General features: G+C 36.3%; 1 protein-coding gene across 1 annotated transcript in view; it reads left to right on the top strand.

Annotated features, from left to right (window-relative positions):
• RFX6 (regulatory factor X6) overlaps positions 1-15,515 on the top strand; it is a 55,976-nt gene extending 40,461 nt beyond the window's left edge. Inside the window, exons 10-19 of the mRNA XM_065889096.1 lie at positions 1,716-1,765; positions 4,147-4,306; positions 5,251-5,395; positions 6,679-6,788; positions 7,742-7,859; positions 9,266-9,388; positions 10,055-10,261; positions 11,372-11,884; positions 12,750-12,962; positions 15,340-15,515. Of these exons, the coding sequence (XP_065745168.1) occupies positions 1,716-1,765; positions 4,147-4,306; positions 5,251-5,395; positions 6,679-6,788; positions 7,742-7,859; positions 9,266-9,388; positions 10,055-10,261; positions 11,372-11,884; positions 12,750-12,962; positions 15,340-15,515 (1,815 nt within the window). The remainder of the gene's footprint in view (positions 1-1,715; positions 1,766-4,146; positions 4,307-5,250; positions 5,396-6,678; positions 6,789-7,741; positions 7,860-9,265; positions 9,389-10,054; positions 10,262-11,371; positions 11,885-12,749; positions 12,963-15,339) is intronic.
• The last annotated feature ends 429 nt before the right edge of the window (positions 15,516-15,944 follow it).

Genomic DNA, 15,944 nt, shown 5'->3' with positions numbered 1-15,944 from the left:
GTTTTTCATTGGTAGCTAGCATACTGGGCATATACAACACTGTCTCTTGTTTTTCATTGGTAGCTAGCATACTGGGCATATACAACACTGTCTCTTGTGTTTCATTGGTAGCTAGCATACTGGGCATATACAACACTGTCTCTTGTTTTTCATTGGTAGCTAGCATACTGGGCATATACAACACTGTCTCTTGTTTTTCATTGGTAGCTAGCATACTGGGCATATACAACACTGTCTCTTGTTTTTCATTGGTAGCTAGCATACTGGGCATATACAACACTGTCTCTTGTTTTTCATTGGTAGCTAGCATACTGGGCATATACAATACTGTCTCTTGTTTTTCATTGGTAGCTAGCATACTGGGCATATACAACACTGTCTCTTGTTTTTCATTGGTAGCTAGCATACTGGGCATATACAACACTGTCTCTTGTGTTTCATTGGTAGCTAGCATACTGGGCATATACAACACTGTCTCTTGTTTTTCATTGGTAGCTAGCATACTGGGCATATACAACACTGTCTCTTGTGTTTCATTGGTAGCTAGCATACTGGGCATATACAACACTGTCTCTTGTTTTTCATTGGTAGCTAGCATACTGGGCATATACAACACTGTCTCTTGTTTTTCATTGGTAGCTAGCATACTGGGCATATACAACACTGTCTCTTGTTTTTCATTGGTAGCTAGCATACTGGGCATATACAATACTGTCTCTTGTTTTTCATTGGTAGCTAGCATACTGGGCATATACAACACTGTCTCTTGTTTTTCATTGGTAGCTAGCATACTGGGCATATACAACACTGTCTCTTGTTTTTCATTGGTAGCTAGCATACTGGGCATATACAACACTGTCTCTTGTTTTTCATTGGTAGCTAGCATACTGGGCATATACAACACTGTCTCTTGTTTTTCATTGGTAGCTAGCATACTGGGCATATACAACACTGTCTCTTGTTTTTCATTGGTAGCTAGCATACTGGGCATATACAACACTGTCTCTTGTTTTTCATTGGTAGCTAGCATACTGGGCATATACAACACTGTCTCTTGTTTTAGTGTTTCATATACACGGACTATATGTGCATTTTGCTGGTAAGCCGCACAGGCCTTTGTAGATGAGTATCTACTCACGTTTTGAAATATCTTTGAAGAGGACCTCTTGGTCCTCTTCTCCAGGCTGGCGCACTCAGTTTATGAGCCAGCCTAAGGGATCTGTGCTGTTCATATCCTATCTGGTTCCCCATCTCCTTTATTTATCCTAGTTTTGCCTGAGCTGGGATCAGTCAGCACTAATTTTTTCTTTTTTTCTTTTTACTAGTTCTCATCAAGGTCCTACTCACCCTATCACCCACATTTATGGTTCAGTCTAGCCCTTTATTTCCAGTGTTCTTTATGTTCCAATAATTAGCTCTCTGTACCTGGTACATTCGTGTCACCTGCTTAACTAGCACTGCAGTGCTTCTATATACCCCCGCTCCCCTTGCCTTTTACACACACACACACACACACACACAGACACACACACACACACACACACACACACAGCTTACATATATATATGCATTTTAGAGATAAAAGTATAACTTTCAGAAATGAGTTAACATATTATTCTCTAGAAAGCTAGGAATAAAAAGTAATTGACAAAGAGTAAATGTGTTTCTATAGAAATATTAAGGATTTATGTTAACTCTCTTTTGCTGTGATTAAGGTTCTAACAGATGTACTCATTCCTGCAACAATGCAAGAAATGCCTGAAAGGTAGGTTCAGTCAATAAAATATGATAGTTGCTTGTATAGGGTTTAACCTTATACATTATAGTAAAGCAAAACATTAAGTAGAAATTCATTCATTTACCAATATTATTTTCCTATTCCTGCCCCTTTGTATGAGCTGTAAGAGATGTGCCTCAATTTTTATATTCAAACCTCAGTGAACAAAATTGATGGAACAATCCTGAAATCCCTTTAATTTGAGAGCTGCTCACGTGAAAAATAAATATTTAAGTGTAGTTGACCTTTAGGTTACTGAGGAAGCTCTTCAATGGAAACTGGCTAGAGGGAGATGAATGGGGATAATTGATGGAAAATAATCACAATAATAAAACTATAAGGAAAATTATTTTATATTCATTATAACTTTGGTCTTAATTGCCAAAATTAGAAAGTAGCATAATGGAATTACCACCTTCTTTTAACAAAGGAATAAGATCTCAAATTGAAATGATGCCTGAAGGTTTTTCACAAAGTCTTTTCCTGTTGTTCTGATGTGAGAACAATAGGAACTTGAAAAAAAAGCCGAGTTTTAAAAAACGAATTCTAGTAGTGAAATTTATTTTAGTATTTTGGGGCACAAATACATATAGGGTGAGCATAGTTGGTTCTCAATAAATACATGATGATTGATAAAACAATCTTTATTTTTGATTTACCTTTTCCTCTAGACTGGTTTATTTATTTAAATAATAATTGATATTGGCCTGGTCAATAGTTTCTTTTAATTATTAATACGTTGTCTTTAAACATCTAGCCTGAGCTCTGAATTAGGTACACTTAACACTTCTGTGTCACCGCAAAATGGCTATGCTTACATAGTGACAGGCATTCAGCCGTGTAACTAATAGTAATAATAGCTGACTTCTATTAAACACAGTGTGGGATTTGAGACTTACATAAATTATTTCACTTAGCCTGAGAAGTACTATTTATGTATTTATCTCTTAAGTATGCAAGTAGTTCATATTCATTTAGAAAATGAAAAACATGCATAAATGCATTTAAAAAATCACTCATATAAAATAAAACTAAAAAAATCACTCATCGTCTTACCACATTTTTAATGTCTTAGGTTATTATTGTATCTCACAGACTTTTTTCTAGGAATGTTAAAAATGGAATTATAGTACACGTACTATTGCAGTATACTATGAAAATCTTTCCATATCAACAAATATAGATTAGCATTTTTTAAATGATTGATTGCAGAGAAATCCAGCATCTGAAAAATACTATACTTTTTTTAACCAATTCCTTATCATTGAACAATTGGATTATTTTAAAACAACTTGTCAGACTATTCTAAAGTAACTGTTATGATCCAAATTCACAAAGAGGAACCTGGGAGTACAAAGAAATTAATTTGCCCAGAGTCAGCTGATTTTTAAGAAGCAGAACCTAGATTTTAATTGAGGTCTGTTTAACTCCAAACTCTGCCTAATTTTTTCCTGTACTATGTCACTGCTCCCCAACATATGCCCCATCCTAAATATATTTAGATCTGTTTTGTTGAGACATAATATGTAGATTGTTGATGGATTTATAAATTTTTGTAAAATTTTGTATAAAATTTTGTATGTTTTCATAATATATACACAACCAACATTTGCAATTTTCTAAATGGGGTCCTCTAGTTAGTATGTTTGTGGTAATTTGTTCTACAGTTATATTTGGATTATAAGAATATGTTACTAGAAACAAATATTAAATACCTGAAATGGCATTATGATCCCTATGCGTGTCTCTCAGTAGCCAAAATATGCAAAATCAAGTGCACACTTACCTTTTCCCAGAAATATTTTATAGAAAATGATTGAATTATGAATTAATATTAATAATAAAGTATGTCTTATTGATCACTTTCTGCCTGCCAAGTTTTAACCTGAACACTTTCCATGAATTATTTCATGTAATCCTCATAATAATCCTGTGACATGGATACTATTCTTTCTTTTTTTTTATTTTTATTTTTTTGATGTGGACCATTTTTAAAGTCTTTATTGAACTTGTTACAATATTGCTTCTGTTTTATGTTTTGGTTTTTTGGCCGCAAGGCATGTGGGATCTTAGCTCCCCGACCAGGGATTGAACCCGCAGCCCCTGCACTGGAAGGAGAAGTCTTAACCACTGGACTGCCAGGGAATTCCCTGGATACCATTCTTATTCCTATTAACAGATGAGGAAATTGGACCTTCAGGAGACTGAGTATTTTGACCAAGATGATAAATGGCAGACCTAGTCTGACTTCAGTCATGTTCTTGGAATCAAAGAGTAATAATATACCTCCATTAAACTGCATTTATTTAATGCATTTTGAACTACTTAGCATTTAATAGAGTTTTTTTGTTCTTTGGGGGTTTTTGTAGCTTATTAGCAGACATAAGAAATTTTGCTAAAAATTGGGAACAATGGGTTGTTTCATCCTTGGAAAATTTGCCAGAAGCTCTAACTGACAAGAAAATACCTATTGTGCGAAGATTTGTATCATCTCTGAAACGACAAACATCCTTCTTACATCTTGCACAGGTACGTTGGTAAGCTGAGGGTATTTGAATCACCAAATAAAAAATGAATCAACTGATAGCAAAGATTGGGGAACTTTCAGAGACTGGAGACTAAGTAGACAGCAATTAAATGCAACATGAGATCCTAGAGTGAATGCTAGAACAGAAAAAGGACATTAGTGGGAAAACTGATGAAATTCGGTAGTTTAGTTTAGTTAGTTTAGTTACTAATATTGTACCAGCGTTACTAGTATTGTACCTGATTTTGATAATATACAATGGTTATGTAAGATGATGACATTAGGAGAAGCTGGATAGAGAGTATGTGAAAATACTCTGCACTACTTTTGCAACTTTTTTGTAAATTTTAAATTATTTCAAAATAGAAAGTAAAAAAAGAAAAAGAAAACCTTTTGAATGAAACGTAAAATGTAAAACTCTTATTTGCCAGATGAATTCAATTAATAAATGAATCCAATTAATAAAATTAATAGGTTATGGGGAATGAGCCCGTGTGATGTTGTGAAACCCACAACACATTTTAAACTACCTCTAACTTAGTTCTCTTAAATAGGGAGAAAAAAGTAATTCTTAAATTAGAGTTACATGTTTGTATATTGTTAAAATATACTTGCCCTCTCCTCAAACGATCCTTTGCTTTATGAAGGTTTCTAGCCCTCTGAATTTTGAAAGACTAGCTTGGGATAGTTCCAGATAAGAAATTTAACGTTGTGAAATTCTTATTTTATGACCACAGGTAAAAAAAATTATTTTCTTATTCCGAACATAGTTTTCAAACCTTTAACAGAGATGATCATGAATCTCAGCTACTGCTTTTAGTTTTAAAATAAAAAAAGTTATTTATGATACCTTTCTCTCAAGGAACTATTTCTCTAGAAGCTAAAATTTTCTTTTGATGGAGGATCAGTGATATAATTTATTGTCTTTTTTACTTTCTTTATGGAGATTGCCAGACCAGCTCTCTTTGACCAGCATGTCGTGAATTCTATGGTATCTGACATTGAAAAGGTTGACTTGAATAGTATTGGATCTCAGGCCCTTCTCACCATTTCAGGCAGCACAGACACTGAATCTGATATCTACACTGAATGTAAGTCTTCTCTTTTTGTTTAGGGCAGGGTCTCCCAACCTCAGCACTATCGATGTCTTGGGCCGGATACCTACCTCTTTGATAGGGCAGTGGGGCTGTCCTGTGTATTGAAGGATGTTTAGCAGCATCCCTGGCCGCTATCCCCTACATGCCAGTAGCAGTCTCCTCCGAGTTGTGACAACCAAATATGTTTCCAGACATTCCCAAATGTCCCCTTGGACTACAAACTCATATCTGTTTGAGAACCTCTGGTTTAGAGAAATACTTTTAAGTTTCAAAATTGGTCTCTATTTTAAAACAGTTGTACTTACTGATTGTGAAAATATTAAGAGGAAAATAAAAGTCATCTATAATCTCATTGCCTAGAAATAATCCATATAGAAAAAACCTGGGAATAATCAAAACAGTTTTGAGTTTTGTGAGCTTTCTTCCATTTTTATATTACACGCATATGCAGTTCCATGCATTTTGTACCCTTGGCATCATATGGTGTATAATGAACACCAAAATGATATCTCAATGCAATACTGTTTTTCAAAGCCGAAATGCCCTGCTTAGGTTTGGACAATCTGACAGAATTTACCAAGCCAGTACGTGTGACCGGTTCCATTTCCCAGGGATAACAACCCACTATTTCTCCCATCATTTCTCTCTGAAAACACCAAAAAATGCAGCCTCCTATAGGCTACAGCACACTGCTCTCTGGGGATAGTCTAACCTCAGTCCTGCTTTCTGATTCTTAACATAAAATTATATTACCCTTTGGGATTCAGTAAACCTCAAACTCTTTAGTAAAATGATAGTCCTTAACTGCCCCTTTAACTTTTACATGATAAAAGATTATTTATTTAAGTGGCTCAATTCTGCAGGGCAGAATTTAATTTTTGCTAAAGATAAAGGATATTTCAGAAAGCAGGAAATCAACAAGTCTAGCTTAGTTCAGTCATTAGGTTTCAACTAATCTGTTGCATTTAATGAAAGCATTGCATTCAAAATGAATAATCATCTCTACTGACAACAATTCTTCCCTAGTATATAAACCTGCATTTTAATATATACCAAAACATATACACTTCTGATTAAAATTTTGAAGAGTAAAGAACTAAGGAATTTTTGTTAGTTTCCAGGATATGAAAATAACTTCTTTAACACATTTAATTTAATCTACCTGTCTTGCCCTTTTATTCTATAAAATTATTAATGATTTCTACTTTTTGGTTTCCTCTTGGGTTCAAAGTAGTGTGTAATATTCTGCTTTTTTTTTTTTCCTTTTTACATGGTAGATGACTCTATCACCGTGTTCCAAGAACTGAAAGATCTCCTTAAGAAGAATGCCACTGTGGAGGCTTTTATTGAATGGTTGGATACTGTGGTAGAGCAGAGAGTTATTAAGGTATTTTTCAATGACATATTCAGAAAATAAAATTTTGTTAATAGTAAATGCTAAACTGGCTGTAATTTCTTGAATCGTGGGGGATGGTGATAGGCTGTGTGTAATAATACTTTGAAAAGCTTTTGAAACCCTAGCAATAAGGGAAGTCAAATATCAAGATTAGAAATATGGCAGATTTGAGAGCACTGGGCACAGTTGCAATTCTATTTGTCGTTTTTTGACAGACTACAAGACGCTATTCCTTCCCTATCAGTCAATAAGGTTACAGCTGTGTAACATCAGTAGTGAAAGATAAACTTAGAAACTGGAAAGAGCTGGCCCTTTTCTTAAAAAGCACGTTTTCACAAAAGCTGACAGAAGATATGGTTTTAAGTATTCGCATTTTTTAATTCCAGGAGCTCAGTATTATGTGTTTTCATGTGGTTTCTTCAACTCTTTCAGTTAACCTTCAAGTCATCCATCATGAAACAAGGCCATAAGAACAAATATATCCATCACCAGTTGGTGTTAGCCATTCCATATCAAGGAAACTAGTTATAGTGTAGGGACTTTTTTCTCCTGGAAGGAAAACAGATTATCATTCAGGACCAGAGAAGTCAGAGTTAATCATTCACAGAAATATATAACCCTTCCTTCACACTTCGCCTTCTGCTTTTTTTAAAGCTCTGTCAAAGGAAAATTAAGAGAGAAAATATTTTGTAAATTATTTCATTTCGTTGTCCAATTTACTAGGTAATAAAACCATATAGAATAAAGACCTATTAACCTGAAAAATGATGGCAAAGCCAGATGAAAATTAAAATCCCTAGACACATCATTTTATTTGATAAAATAAATGGCATGCCCTGTCAATCTGTCCATTTGTCAGTTTTTCTACCTCTTGATCTTACGTAGGAAGCATGTAATAATGAAATGACAGATTCTATAGTTTCATTTTGTTCCTTTACTTTTAGACCAGCAAACAAAATGGAAGATCATTAAAGAAGAGGGCTCAAGACTTTCTGCTAAAGTGGAGCTTTTTTGGTGCTCGAGTAATGCATAATCTCACCTTGAACAATGCATCTAGCTTTGGTATCTTATGTGCTTTATAAAACTCTTCTTAGATGAATTACATCATTCATTCCTCAGTCACATTTCCTATCAATTTTTAAGCATGTGGCACTGTCATTTCTCAAATTGGACTCTTGAGCCAGTAGAGAATGGTTGGTTTTAGCCTGGGTTTTGTAGTCAGACCACTTGCAGAGTTAAATCCTAACACTGCTTCTCTTTGGCTTGGCTTAACCCAAGTTAGGCTGCTCATTGTAGAAATGGGAGAATATTTCTTTCATTGGGTTATGTAGGCACTTGAGTGACGTGATATGTATAAAAATACAGTGCTTAGATAAATTTTCTTTGTTAAACAAGCAAATAAACAATAATTAATACATTATTTTCCAAAACCGCTATTCATTGAAATATGGCAAATGTTTGCATCTTTTCCAGGAACCTACCCTCATAGTTGTATTCCAAGCATCAAAGACCAGCTTAGAAGACATGCTGTCATATGTTTTTGAACCATCTATCCTGACCTATACAACTTATGAAAAAATTGAGTCGTTAACTTTTTCAAAAATTGAATACCTTCTTTTCCCTAAGATTTCTGAGATTCTTAGTTTGTAGTTATAATGCTATCTCCTGGACAGTACCTCCACATTTAGTAGTTGCATTTTGAGAAATCCTCGCATTATAAAATAGGTTACAGTTAACTAAATTGGTTCATTTAATTTTTAACAGAATTAGATAAAATCAGTGAACTTGTATTGAGGGATGAAAAAAATATATTGTCTATTATTTGAAATATGTTGCTTATATTTAAGGTTTCTTGAATTATACAATATTTAAACCTGACCTTATTATGAAAAAAGACTTTTGTTGGAAAATCTGTTGAACAGTTAAAAGAAGTTTAAGGTTTTCCAGGACATCTTCCACATGAAAATTACTTTTCTCCTTTTTTTTCAAATGAAAGAGCATTTTGTTTCAGGCTAGAAAGACATCTTCTTACTTGATACTTTTTTCAGAACATGTTGGCTATTGTCTAATTATTTAGTACAAAGTAAACAGAAATAGAGCAGAGTAGAGCTCATTCTCCCCAGGTTAAAGCTTATCACACTCCAATGTGTGCCCTCTTAAAGCATAAAGCATGTCTCACTTTCATCCGAATTTTCCTTTGATGTAATTAGTGGCCAAAGAGCTGGCAGGACAGTACACACAGTGAGCTGGGCAGGCGGTACACAAAAAGATTAGAGACCCAAGTTAAGCATGTTGGTCTTAGCAGGTCATTTAAAGTCCAACAAGTATTTGTTTATTTCAGTTGCTCCTTGTAAAGTGTTGCGAGATGGTCACAAAGATAACCTGACTTCTCTCTTTCTCTTTCCTTCTCTTTCTCTCCCTCATTTCATCTCACAATGCCCTCTCCCCATTCCCTATCCATAAACAAGGTTCTTTCCATTTGATCCGAATGCTTCTTGATGAATACATTCTGCTGGCCATGGAGACCCAGTTTAATAATGACAAAGAGCAGGAGTTACAGAATTTACTGGACAAGTATATGAAGAATTCAGGTGATTTAAAATGTATATCTTGTTTTGCATATGTCTTTGTTGAAACCTAAGTTCAAGAATTTGTAAGCACACATGTTAAATGGATTTATAACAGCCTCAGATTTTACCCCCAAAATGTCACTACTAACACAGGATACTAACACTAAGAGAGCCCTATTTTTTCTTTCCTCCATTGGTATATAGAGTAGTCAAGGTACTTTACTGGAAACTCTGAAGAATACAAATCAATATTCTTAACTTCTGAGAACTCAGATAAAGTTGGAGAAGTGACAATAATACAAAAATAACTAGAATTTAAGACAGCACATGTGGTATACCACCTTATAAATGGCATAGAGATGAGTTCTATAGGAATTTAAAGAAGGAGGGACACAATATATTTGGGATGTGATGACTTGCATTTTGAAGGCTGTTCACTACAGAGTGGATTATTTAGTGCCCTGAAGAACACACCTACATCCACAAATATACAGTTAACAAAAACCAGCACCACTGCCAACACCAAAGATCTGCCAGTCTTATTTCCCATGGAAAACACTTCTCAGGAATTTCCAGATTTATGACACAACCCTAGAACATTTTCAGTTTTTTTTTTTTTTAACTTGGGCTTATCCACTAGGAATGTGGCAATGATATTAGCTTTCCTATTTAAAAAAATCTTTCCAGATGCAAGTAAAGCTGCCTTCACTGCTTCTCCGAGTTCATGCTTTCTGGCCAACCGTAATAAAGGGAGCACTGTTCCCAGCGATACCGTGAAGAATGAAAGCCATGTGGAAACAACCTATCTTCCTCTATCATCCAGTCAACCTGGAGGCTTAACCTCTGCTCTGCACCCATTCCCTGCTGGGAACACAGACAACATGCCGCTCACTGGTAGGCTATGAAACAACCAAGAAAACCTCATAGGCTTCAATATGTCTCACAGGAAACTATTCCTTTGTTTTCTTAAAGCTGGTAAACTCCAGGCATTTCAAGAATAAAAAGGCTTATCTTCACTGACTTGTAACAAAGCTTTATAATATTTTTGTGATTTTCAACATTTGTCATTCACATTTTTATCAATACCATTTTTAAGATAGGTATCACATTTTAACATACTCTCTTAGTTATCTCAGAGGTCCCAATAATTGGTTATTTTCATTTAGTGGAAGAAAAAAATAGATTAGGTGTTCACAAAATCATTAAAATGCTTGGAAAGTCAAAAAATATGAGCTTCTTATTTATTTTTGGATTTCGAGGAGAATTTATTTCTCCTCCATTAAAAAGTAGATTCAGCTATTTTAGGATAACCATTACAATAATTTTCCTCTTTGGTCTAGGGTCCCATTTCTGTCAATCTGAATGTTTATGGCTTAAACCAGCTACTAGATAATACTTTAAGTCTGCTTATTGCCTTATGTCTTCTTTGAAATCCTTCTATATACCTTACTTCATTGGACACACAGAATTTTAAACCTGGAATGGGTAGTTTAGGGGCGTAATTCCACTAATGGAAAATTGGAGACCCAGGGATTTGGTGGCTTTCATAACTCATTGCTCATCAGTGGGGTTTGTATGAAGTTTTGAATTGACTGCTTTGAAGCCATGGTCATTTTGACATTATTGCCCTTTTCTTCTACCCTAAACTTGAAACCATTTAGCCTTCAGCTTGTTTTTTAATTACAGAGAAATGTGAACAGCAGACCCCTTGCCCTTCCCAAGCTTGATCTCTAATCATCTTTATACCCACGGAAGGATGAAGCCATCCCAAGCTTTCCTCCATAGTCACTAACTCCAAAAGTTGCCACTGTTGTGAAATACACTGTTGTGATGCTGTTTTTTAAACCTAGAGTTTTATAGGTCCCTAGTCCCGTTATTTTTGGAGGTTAGAAATGAACTAAGTTGGAAAAAAGATATAGTAATAAATCATGCATAATTTTGAAAGATGTGAAGCCATCTATTTTTAATTTGCCACTAGTGAATGCTCTGGTAACTTTTTTCCAGGTCCAATGGAGCTTTCCCAGAGCTCTGGTCATCTGATGACACCACCCATTTCTCCAGCCATGGCGAGCCGAGGAAGCGTCATTAATCAGGGGCCAATGGCAGGGAGACCCCCGAGTGTGGGCCCAGTACTGTCAGCCCCATCACACTGCTCCGCGTACTCAGAGCCTGTTTATCCTGCTCTCCCGCAAGCCAACCATGACTTTTATGGGACCAACTCTAACTATCAGACTGTGTTTAGGGCACAGCCTCACACCCCATCAGGACTCTATCCTCATCGCCCCGAGCACAGTCGATGCATGGTCTGGAGTGAACAGCAGCTTTCTAGAGACTTCTTCAGTGGCAGCTGTGCTGGGTCCCCATATAATTCTCGGCCACCTTCCAGCTATGGACCATCCCCACATGGCCAAGACTCACACAGTATGCAGTTTTTAAATACAGGAAGCTTCAATTTCCTGAGCAACGCAGGAGCTACCAGCTGCCAAGGAGCAACGTTGCCTCCTAATTCACCTAATGGTATTGAAATTGTTTAAGAATTTTTCCTGGCTTTTGAGTTGGCAGTAAGGCAAAATCAGACATTGAGTTCTACCTCCGGTGAACAGCATGTCATCCCATGTAGAGCTTTCTCAAAATCATGGAATCTTAGATATTTGGGGTCAATTTCTGCCACTTACAAACATATTCCTAATTCTTGGGACTTTATTAAAGTTGCCCTTCTAAATGTCCTGCATGATGCAAAAATATTATGTCAAACCATATGTTTGAGACCAACCTTAATAGCCTAAAAGAAGAATGTTCTGTCCTTTGAAAATTTAGTGAATAATGTTTCTTCTGGAGAGCTAGCAGCAGATCTTAAGGATTAGGACCCAAACAGTGTCTCCTGTTGAAGTACCTTGAGGTTACTGAGTTGGAAAAATCTGTGGACTTAGTCAGCCACCAAAGTAATCTCTGTGTAGAGGCTGCTCTGATGCTCCTCTCCTCAGTGTAGGCCAGTCCTTCTCCCAGAAACATGAATCTGTAAATAAAATTGGTGTTTGACAAGTAATCTTTGTGAGAGGCTGACGGTGCCTTTTTTTTTTCTTCATAAGCACTGTAAGATCTTGGTAATTTAAATAAGGGAAATACGAGAGAGGTGTTGTCTTACACCTCAAACTTGACAATACGATAATGCCTATGTATTTTTTAAAACAAAAAACAACATAATGAACCATATCCATATATAAGCACAAATCCAACCATATTGTAAATGTAGATGTAAATGTAATATTTACAGTGTGATATCTCTAGGGCTCTATCCTATTACCTTGTCCTTTTTTTTTTATCTTCCTGGAACATTACTTGTAATAAGTTAACTCTACATTCTCAACATTTTCTGTTGCAGGGTACTATGGAAGCAATGTAAACTACCCAGAGTCTCACAGACTTGGATCGATGGTGAATCAACATGTTTCTGTCATCAGCAGTGTTCGCTCCCTGCCTCCCTATGGTGACATCCATGATCCACTCAACATCTTAGATGATGGTAGTAGAAAGCAGACCAGCTCGTTTTATGCAGACACACCACCTGCAGTTGCGTGTCGAACTCCTGTAGTAGGTAAATTATATTAACATTTCTTGAAAACGTTCTTTAAAAGTTGTTAACCTCAGCTATGCAGTGTTAACTGGGCACTCACATTCCCACAGTTGGTTTATCACTTCGGATCTGAAGTTATGTTTCTGGATCTGTTAGTAAAAGCCTTGCCATTTCTCTATATACATGTCACCATGCAACCTACTGCTAGATCTGGTATTCTTTCCAAAACAAACCTCTGGAATCTATTATGTATGCAAAAAATTCATGTAACCTGTCAAATGCAGTCCAAAAATCTGTTAAGTTTTACAAGGGCAATAATGATATCTTTTTCTCACTTTCTCTTTTTCACTGTTGGAAGCAGGGCCAGTGCCAAGAGCTGTCTTTGGACCCCATAATCTCCATCAGTATCCTAAAACCACTCCAAGTTTTAAAAAATGGTGACTTGTAATGAAGGTTACTATAACTTTCTCAGTTGTATGTAAAATGTGATTAGATACCTCTGTAGAAAATGTTCCTTTCTTATTCTATAACATACATTTTAAGTAAAAATGAACAAAACTGTATGTTTGCCATGAAGTCCCCTAGCTTCTTATTCCAGCCAGGTTGCTGTCCCTAAGAAAATACGGCAACTTGTACTAGATGCATCACCGACACCCAGCAAAGAGTCTGCCACATAGTAGGAACTCATTACATCACTGAGGTGAAAAAAGGGGCAGAAACAAATGCATAGATTTAGTTTCTAAACCTGCTAATAAGGTATCACAGGGCGAGTATTATATCCACGTAAGTATCAAGGCGGAGTGTTAATGTTTAAATGAGATGATTGAAATCTTCCAATGGAACTGATTTCAGATTAGCATAAGTAGAGGGCATTGACACCCAAACAGAGCATAAGGGAAAATGACATAAATTGCATCTCTCCTCACTCAGTGTGTTTTTCCAATAATTCAATAGGAAGCACTTCTTCCCTTCCTATGACCATCACAGACGATCGCTGAGCAGAGTCTGCTATCATCTTATGCTATCTGCAGATGGTCATTGCTTCTGGGTTACTCTAATGAAGCAGAAAATTCCACTTCAGGAAGTTTCCTCACTGTGAGACTGAAATGTACAGAGTTGCTATTGTTACTATTAGTTCTGTTTACTTGTAGTGATAGTGGATGCTTTGATGAAACATAGTTTGGGTGTAGGACAGATTCTAAGCTTTAGTTGTCAGAGCTGGCTTACAAGTAAATTGCAAAGAGGGCTTCAGTGTGAAAAGAGGGAATAGAGTAAGTGAATGAGTGGCACAAGGGGAGTTAGGACCTATAATTATATTTCCTTAATTATAAAGCCTGGTTTTTAGTGACAGAGATGACGGTACTTAGAAAAAGAAGGAAAACAGCACTGAGAAGGCAGGAAACAAAAATGCAGGAAAGGTAGTGCTAGCGAGCCAGTTAGTAAAAAGTTTTGAGAACCTACTATTATGTGCCAAACCTCCTTTTAGGTGTGAGGTTATCGTGGTAATCAGGTCAGAGTTCCTGCTTGTAAGAAGTTTACATTCCAGTAGGAAGAGATAAGGCAATGAAAATATAAGCAAATGCATTAAAAAGATAATTTCAGTTACTCTCAGGTCAATTAAATAGGGTAAAATGACAAATAGTAATGAAGGAGCTGCTTTAGGTAAGGTAGCTCAGAAAGGATTCCTGAGGCAGAAATATTTGAGTTGCAAGTTGAATGATAAGGAGGCAATGATGTGAAGATTTGATGATGGAGTTCCAGGCAGAAGAAATGGCAAGTTGCATAGTTTTTGAAATGGGAACATTTTGGGAAAATTCAATGGGCAGAAAGAAGGCTCGTGTGTTTTGAGTACAGTGTATGAAGAAAGGGGAGTAAAATAAATCAGAAGGCAGAGACCAATTCATCTAGGGTGTTATGAACCACGGCAAGGAGCTTGGATTTTGTTCTAAGAGTAATGGGGAAGTCATTGTAGCATTTGAGAAGAGGGACAATTTAATACACATATCAGCAAGATTATCCTGGCTGCTCTCTGCAGGGTGAGGGTCATGAGACTAGTTAGGAGGCTGCTGTGTTGGTCCAGGTAAGAGAAGATGGTGGTTTGAACTACAGTTGTGGAGGTGCAGCTGGAAAAAGGACGTAGACTGGGGATATATTTTGGTGATACAGTTGTCTGAATTTATGTTTGAAATTGAATTTTCTTTGTGAAATGTGTTGAAGGAAAATTTGTGGGAGAATAGCGGGGGGAAATGGAAGAAAAGATGAGCATTGCTCTGAGAAACCATACACACTCAAATTTAGTACAGATACATGTGCTCAATGCACAAGTTGTAAAGTGAGTGGCACAGAAAAAAGAAAATGTCAGTCAATTTTCAATTGCTGATGATATTTTCCCTTACAGCATCCAGCTTGCAAACCCCAATTCCTTCCTCCTCATCCCAGTGTATGTATGGAACTTCCAATCAATATCCAGCTCAAGAAACCCTGGACTCCCATGGAGCAAATGGTAGAGAAATGGCATCCTCTCTACCACCAATCAATACTGTGTTCATGGGAACAGCAGCTGGAGGCACTTAAACCATCACTGTTGGGTAGGGGTTGAAACTTGAAAAGTCTGTAGCGCTCACATGCTATCTACTCAGACAGCTGTCAGAGAAAGAAAATGGAATATCCAGTGGCACGGTATTGTTTTTCAGGTCACCGGTGTAAAACCATGGACAACACCATAGTGAATGGTAATATTCGCAGAGTTTGCCTTGCACACAAGTTGTTTAGAATATGGTCCCGTTATTAATCATAGTTTCAAACATTATCAAATGGAACCAGTGGAGCTTTGAAGATGTAGACATTTCAACTCTGAAGATTTAATATTTCACTTCTTAATTTATTGAAAATCTGTGTGCTGTTTCACTTTTGGTTTTTAAAAAAGAGAAACATTTATTTAATGCTTTTAAAATACTTTTAATTTATTAGGATCTCAGAATCATTGTTTACTATCCCTTATTT

This window comes from Phocoena phocoena, chromosome 12, assembly GCF_963924675.1.
Source record: "Phocoena phocoena chromosome 12, mPhoPho1.1, whole genome shotgun sequence".
NCBI classification, from domain to species: Eukaryota; Metazoa; Chordata; class Mammalia; order Artiodactyla; family Phocoenidae; genus Phocoena; species Phocoena phocoena.
Note: the sequence above shows the minus strand (reverse complement) of the source record. Positions and strands in the feature narration are given on the sequence as shown.